Genomic DNA, 7,709 nt, shown 5'->3' on the forward strand with positions numbered 1-7,709 from the left:
GCTTGCATGTTGCTATGATGCTACGCAGGCCGTCAGCAGTTTCTAGAGAAATAATGATTAGGAGGAAAGCCAAAAGATCACTACTTCTAAAAGATCAGTAGTCTTAAACTCTCTGAATCCCATGAGTCTCCGAAGAGTGCAAAGTGGTAGGAACTTAGCACATAATTCCCTCCATCCACAAGCCCTCTCCTGTCCATATGCTAAGCCAGTGGAGTGGAGAGAATAAGAAGAAGGTGCCTAAATTAACTCAGTCACTTCTGTTTCTATCACAATAGACATGAGGGAAATTTTAGCGTAAATCTCTTTGAGCCTAAAATAGTCACCAATGAATTCTACAATAAGATTCCAAATCTCTAAGTGTACGTAACCTTAGATGAGGGGGTAACCTTTGATGCTCTGCTAGTTGAGCATCAAGCAACTCACTGAGTTAGTGCACCCAGTGGTGTCACCTAGGAAGGTTCTCTCTCGTCACAGTGAATTTTTTCATAAAAGCAATTTCACTTGAACCTCATTTTTGGTGATAGCTAATTTAAGAGAACAGTGTGTGCCTGTGACATTTTGTTTCCTGCTCAGGAAAAATGCCACAGAAACTACTGTAATGTTGAACACAGCTTACAAGGAAAGCACTTTGGGAAAAGTCAAGTGTAGAGTGGTTTTCTTGTTTCAAAAAAGGTGAAATATTGATTGATGACAAACCTCGTTCTGGATGTCCATCAACTTCCCGAACAGATGAAAATGTCGACAAAATGTATGCACTTGTGCTCAAAGACCAACTAGAGACCATTGAAGAGATGGGGGAGTTATGTGGACCATCTTGGAGCTCGGTTCAGTGGATTTAACAGAAGATTTGGGAATGAGACCGGTCGCTGTGAAATTTGTGCCTCAGGTTCTGACCAGGAAAAGAGCGTCGAGTGGAAACACGCCATGCTTTGGAGTGGTTCTGAAGGGCCCCAGACTTTCTTTCCAAGGTCATGACTGGTGACAAGACATGGTGCTATTCTTACGACCCTGAAAGCAAACATCAGTCAAGCCAGGGGAAGATGCCATCATCACTTCTTCCAAAAAAAGCTTGTCAAATGAAATCAAAGATCAAGATGATGTTCATTTGTTTTTGTTTTCTGATGTAAGGGGGATAGTACATTTGGAGTTGATTCCACCAGGTCCGACTGTCATTTTTGGGCAAAAACCAGCATGCCTCTCTTGCTCAATTCACCTCCCTCACCTGACCATACTCTGAGACTTCTCTTTGTTTCTGAGAATGAAGAGGGGCATGAAAGGGCAGCAACTAGATGACTTAGAAGATGTGAAGGAAAAAAAAATGAGGGAGGTGCTGTCAGCCATCCAAACAGATGTTTGAAAAATGTTTCCAAGAATGGAATCACAGATTTGACAAATGTATAAGGGTAATGGAGAGTACTTTGAAAGTGATCAGGTTGCTTTGCAAAAAGGTTTAAATACATAGCTCTGGGGTAAAATAATTCCTTTTTTTAGGGGATATCCCTCATATATTTGGATAGATGTCACATTACCAGCTGTAAGAAGTAAAGTATGGCCTTACCTGCCCTCAGACCAATTAGTAATTTCGTAGGTCAGTCAGCATCCCCACAGTCAATGTAAAATTTTGTTTCTCTCTTCTCAGTCTCATTTACCTCTTAACCTTCACCCTCAGAACATTACAGCTAGGAAGGTCCTCTGAGGCCATTTAGTTCAGCCCTCTAGTTTTACAGATGAGAAAACTGAAGCCATCAGGGGCAGGTAAGCCATTAAGGGCATCCAACACATAAATTTCAGAAAAACTACAGTGACCTTGCTTAGTCTCAACTCTATGCGAGTGGTGGCTCTTTGAGAACCATTTATGGGGCTGTCCACGGGTAGAGGGGAAGCACGGGTACTTGCTACATGAATGACAAAGATGCCAGGTACCTGTGAGGGGCACCTGTCCTACAGGGCTCTTCACCTCTTTGTCTCACTGGTTGACAAGTGGGCTGCTCTCTCACCTGCTTGAGAGAGAGAGAGAGAGAGAGAGAGAGAGAGAGAAACTTGGCCAGGCAGGTTGGGCAAGAGTGAGGGAGAGTTATGCTTACATCATCCTTAAACCACGATCTCAACGTGCCCCCACTGCAGAATCAAGCCCTCGAATCCACACTGACCCCACTGAAGTTTTGTCCATAAGTTCCTTGGTTGAAACAAATCAGACTTTTTCTTACGTTCAGTCCTCCTTACTGGAGAATTACCGAAGGATGTCATCTTGTGCTGTTTTGAGGAGATATCAGAATGTGGGTGGATGTGATTAAGATTGGGTGTGAATTTCAAATGAGCTTTTAATTCGAAGTCTCTTTATTTCCCTTCCTTCCCACCCAGGGAAAAAGGCCTGATCTGTAGTGATTTGGGAGCAGAGAAGGTGTGAATTGTGTTCATCTGTTCTCTGTACACAAATTGTAACCCAGATTAACAAAATTTCATCTATGATCCATTCCCTCCTCCTCTCCACTTCCCTCAAAGTGTGCTTCCACCTCCACCCCCACCTCCACCCCCACGGCACACTGACGGCAGAGGGAGACACTGAGCCCCTCTCTCACAGCTGGGGGAGGAGCCGTTCAGGAACCCTCCAACCTGTGTCCTGGGACACATATCACTTTCTGTAGGCATATGAGGTTGTGTATAAGGTGAGGAAGCACTTGTGTATAGAAATGGTTTTTAATAATTACTGAATTAAGTTGTTAACAGTCACTGTAGAATGATCAGTATCCATTCTCCAAACTCCAAACTCATTGTCGAGACATTTCTGATTCACAGTGACCCTAGAGGGCAGGTAGAACTGCCCCGTGCGCTTCCTCCAGAAACAGTGGTTAGAAACTGTGCGTCTGCTAAGGAATCCCTCACTCAGCTAACTCACCCAAAGGTTAGAGGTTCGAGTCCACCCAGATAAACCTCAGCACAAAAGCCTGGACAGTCAACATCCGAAAACTCAGCCATTGAAAACGCTAGTTCAGGAGAGAGTGGTTCGCTTTGACACAGTTGAGGGGTGGGGGGGGTGGGGGAGCTATGCGTCGGAATCAACTCCATGACAACGGGTTGGTTTTTTCCTGGTTATGTGTCTTCGCTTTCATTTAAAGATAGAATGAGCAAGTATTCAAAGAACTACGCCACAAATAAACGAGGCTTAAATATGATACAATGATCCACAAGATCAGCAGTTCAAAACCACCTACCAATCCTCGGGAGAAAGATGAAGCTGTCTACTCCCAGAAAGAGCTAGTCTCTGGAATTGGCAGGGGCAGTTCTACCTATCCATGGTGACCATCAGGCCACTAGGATTTGGTATCACTCAGTAGCAGTAAGTGTGTATATGTCAGTGGAGGTGTGGATTGATCAGGGTTTACGTGGGGGAGAAAGTCAGGAGGGTGCAAACAAAAGCCTTGGTTGAATTATGAATGTAGTTTCAACTAAGAGTGGTTCATAGGTATGGAAAGGAGACGCTGAGGGCATTACAGACATGATTGGCTGTCCCTGTCACAGTTGCTAAGGCACACTGGACAGCGTCCCACCCAGCCTCTGCAGGGATCAGCAGCTCCTCCCTCCACTGGCAAAGGGGTGGAGCAGGAGCTGTGCTCCTGCGGTTTCTGCTTTGCCTTCACATATTCCCCATCCCCAGGACACCGCGTCATCTTGACAAGGCTTTTCCCATTAAATGAAGGCAGATTCTCTACACCGTGACTGGGTGGATCAGCAATGAGGTGTGAGGACATCATCTAGGTGTGGACCGTGAAGCCAGGCCACCGTGCCCTTCCAGTGTTCCATTGTGGGGCAGCTGCTCGGGCGTGAGTGGTGAGCTTAGAATAAAGTCCCAGTCACAAGAGCAACTCCCAAGGCTCCGCCTCCTCCAGCACCTGGAGTCCCCAGCCCACCTTCAGTCTGTGCAGCTGTGATGATGCACAGCAGACAGAGTGATCCTCTGGAAAGAGAAGGAGAGTCTAAGGTGTCTTTCTATGCCATCTTAACGTTGTTGTTGTTTTTTAATAGCACATTAAAAGCATTTGTGTATTTTAAATATTTCTTTGTATAGTCTTTGAGGGAATTTTGTGTATCTTTCAAAGGGATTTTGCCTTTGTTTTCATTGGTAGGACAAAAACAGAGTTTTACCTATCAGCAACCGTAGTGTCTTAATCATCATAGAGGCAGTGTTCTGAACAAAAGCCAGAGAATAGTTGGAGAGTGAAGCAACATAGAACCATGGGAAATCTCTTTTGTCTGTTTGCTTGATTTTACTGAGGCCTCCCTCGTAATATGTAAGATTATGACACAAGCATAATTCACTACTTGCCAGGGACTCGGTGTCTCTGTTGTTGGCTCCATGCCGACTTCTCAGACTCCTAATTGCTGCCTTCTCTAGGACCAGCTGAAGCAGACATGCACGCTGCGGTCTAATCTCCTCCACCCCAGCTGTGTATGCTTTAGCAAGACCATCTTAACTCATCGAGGCAGTGGGTATTCAAGGCTCTGATTATGCACCGACGGCTGGGATTGACATTGGCGTGAGACACCACCACACCAGCTAAAGCCCTGCAACTCCAAGTGTGGTCCCTGGTAAGGGAAGGAAGGGAGCCAGCCGGGAGTGAGGCCCCATTCCAGACCTAGTGAATCAGAACTTGCCTTTGAAACAGATCCCTAAGCGAAAGGCTTACACGTTAAAGTTTGGTCTCAAAAAACAGATACAGATGATTCCAGTAATCTATAATCTCCTTAGAGTTGCATACGAGCATGTCTTATTTCATTCATTCTACTGTATAGCTCACTGTCCTCAATACCAGTGGCAGGGTATAAAGATGAGAGGCAGCTCAGTTAAGGAGGGCAGTGGTGGTTCAATGGTAGAATTCTTGCCTTCTATGCAGGAGACCTGGGTTCGATTCTTGGCCAATGTCCCTCAAACACAGCCACCTCTTCTCGGCCTGGAGGCTTGAGTATTACTATGAGGTTTTAGCAGGGCTTCCCGATCAGAAGGGAAAACACGGTGAGCTACTCCTGAAAACCGTGTGGATCATGCGGTCTGATCCCTTTGTGCTCGCAGTTCTCACTGCCAGCAAGTCCATGCTGGGTTTCTGAGACCCTAACTGTTTACAGGAGTAGAAAGCCCAGTCTTTCTTCCAGCAGCTGCTGGTGGTTTTGAGCTGCCGACCAATGGGATCACAGGTCCACCCGTAACCACTATACTACCAGGGCTCCATTCCCTTTGTGCAGGGGGTTGCTATGAGTGATGGCAACTAGCAAGAACAGTCACAAAAACAAAATGAGTGAGCCCCACAGTCAGCAAGTGGATTCTGACCCACAGCGACCCTATGGGGCAAAAGTGAACTGCTTCTTAGGGTTTCCCAAACTGTACATCGTTGTGGCAGCAGACAACTGCAGAGCTTGCCCCCAGCTGATGGGTTTGAGCAACAAAGCTTACCACCAACAACTGTGAGGATGGCACGGGACAACTGAACGACTGGGAGGAGGGCAGAGGACTGGGCAGTGTTTCCTTCTGCTGTACATATAGGTTCACCAGGAGTAGGCTGCTACTGGACAGCACCTAACACCACCGCAGCAGCCTTGCGGTCCCACCTAGTCCATGGTGCCACCAGAGCTCTGTGACAGGAGCCAACCAACAAAAACCAAACCCCAGGCAAACAAACCAAACCCCACTGGGATGCCAGAGCAGATGGCTTCACAGATACCTAGGGTGGGTCCATCTTGTCTGGCACCCTTAAATGCCCTGCCTGTCATTCAGTCGGCCCTGCTGGGCATTTCCCACAGCTCAGGGAGCACCGCTGCCTGTGACTGTAAGGAGCACTGGCCACGAGGAAAAGATTTCTTTCACAGTGGAAACTGGTGCTTCTCGTTTTTCAACAACAGACTTTGCTTTGCACAGAAACTAGCGTGAACCTGAAAACAAAGCAATCAGGCCGTGAAAGCGGCCCCACTGGCTTCTTTTTGTTTCTCCTGCTAAGAGGTGCTAAGATCCCAGTGCTCGATTTCACCAACGGTTCCTGGGCAGCCAAGGAGCCCTGAGGAATGAATGCCGAAACTCCCAAAGGTGCTGCTGGAGACAACACAGCGTTTGTGGGCATTGTGAAGCTGTTGTCTTCAGGTTTCGTTTATAAATAGAAGACCTGGACATAGGAACTCATAGGAGAAACAGGTTTCTGGACTGCGCATGCTTTACAGCTTGTCCCTGGTCCACTCTGTCCAGGATGAGGTATACGAGGACTAGAACACAGTTGGTCCCTTCCTTCTCCTGGCTTCTAGAGGAGAAGCTTTGAGCATGTTCAACTTTCACTCCAAAAGAAGTGATTAAAAAAAAAGAGATAAATCCTATGCAAACATGAAGAAATGTTGATAAGAATTAATCAGGTTATTGCATTCCATAAAATCCACCCAGACTGCTGGTATTTGCACGGTTCTATATTAATGTTAAAAGCCTTATTTAAACAGCCAGAAATACAATGGCCTCTTAAGAGTCTCCAAGAAAGTGAAATACAGCAGAGGGGGTGGGGAGGAGAGAGAAAAAGAACCCCAGCTTAAATTCTATTCATGCAAACATGAATGGATCTATCAGAAGACGGTTTCCAAGAGCAAAAATATTGATGCGATGGTACTGACTGATCTCACCGAATTTTCCTTACTGTGTCTAACCATCGCGCGGCAAATGCTACGCTCGAGACAGTGGTCTTTGGAAGGAAAGGAAGGTGGCCGGCCAGAAGGCTGCATCCCCCTGGAGACAAACCTAAATCCTAGCAAACCCATCCAGGCATCAGTTTACAGAGAAGGGCATTTGAGCCCAGGCTGGGGGCCGGCTGGGCGGTGGCTTCTTTTACAAGTCGGAGTCGCAGGGCAGCGAGCTGTGGCAGGGCCGGGTGCTGCGGGAGGACGCGCCCTGGGTCGTCTCGCCGTCCAGGACGTCGGCGGCCGGGTTGGTGTAGGCCTTGGGCGGCGGCCTCGGCATCGGGAAGCCCACCTTGGGCTTGCTGGCGGCGCCCTGCTCGGCGGGCCGCGGCCGGTGCTGGCCGGCGCTGTAGTACTTGATGGCGGGCGGGAGCGCGGGCTCGGGCCAGTTGACGTACACGGTGCTGATGCTGCTGCGGCGCGGCTGGGCGGGGGGCGCCTTGCGGCGGCAGCGGCCCTGGCACCAGGGCACCAAGCTGAGCGCCAGCGAGCAGCCGCCCAGCAGCAGCAGGCAGCTGCCCAGGTAGCCCAGCACCAGGCTGTAGCTGACCTGCGCCGTGACCGGGGGCGGCGGGGCGGGCAGCACGTCGCGGTCACTCAGGAAGTGGTTGTACCAGGCCACGGGGATGAGGCTCAGGAGCCCCGCGGCGAAGAGCACGACGCCCGAGAGGCCGGCCAGCAGGAAGTGCGGCTCGTCCTGCCAGCAGCGCACCCCGAGCGTGGCCAGCAGCAGCCCCAGGGCCGTGGTGGCCAGCGACGTGACCATGAGGGCCCGTGCCGCCAGCACGGGCTCGGCCGAGAAGTAGCTCCAGCGGTCCGGCTGGCCGCACTGGCGCTCCTGGCTGCTCTGCTCGCGGCACATGTCCCACAGGCCCTGGAACAGCGCCGTGTCCCTGGGCTCGTCCAGGAAGCCCTTCAGCAGGCGCCAGCCGGGCGCCAGCGTGGCGGTCAGGTCCAGCAGCAGCCCGCAGGGCGCCAGCACCATGCCGAGCGTCATCGCCGCCGGC

At 49.6% G+C, this 7,709-nt stretch overlaps 1 protein-coding gene across 1 annotated transcript; it reads right to left on the reverse strand.

Annotated features, from left to right (window-relative positions):
• Positions 1-5,348: 5,348 nt before the first annotated feature.
• CLDN23 (claudin 23) lies at positions 5,349-7,699 on the reverse strand. The gene has a single exon (XM_004696186.2). It carries the CDS (start codon positions 7,697-7,699, stop codon positions 6,851-6,853), a length of 849 nt encoding a protein of 282 aa, XP_004696243.1. The 3' UTR covers positions 5,349-6,850.
• Between the last annotated feature and the right edge of the window lie 10 nt (positions 7,700-7,709).

The sequence above is a fragment of the Echinops telfairi genome, unplaced genomic scaffold (assembly GCF_000313985.2).
Source record: "Echinops telfairi isolate 266 unplaced genomic scaffold, ASM31398v2 ScPeMD7_9;HRSCAF=40, whole genome shotgun sequence".
NCBI lineage: Eukaryota > Metazoa > Chordata > Mammalia > Afrosoricida > Tenrecidae > Echinops > Echinops telfairi.

Coding starts and splice junctions, on each gene's coding strand:
- CLDN23 (XM_004696186.2), bottom strand. CDS start 7,699: ATGACGCTCGGCATGGTGCTGGCGCCCTGCGGGCTGCTGCTGGACCTG.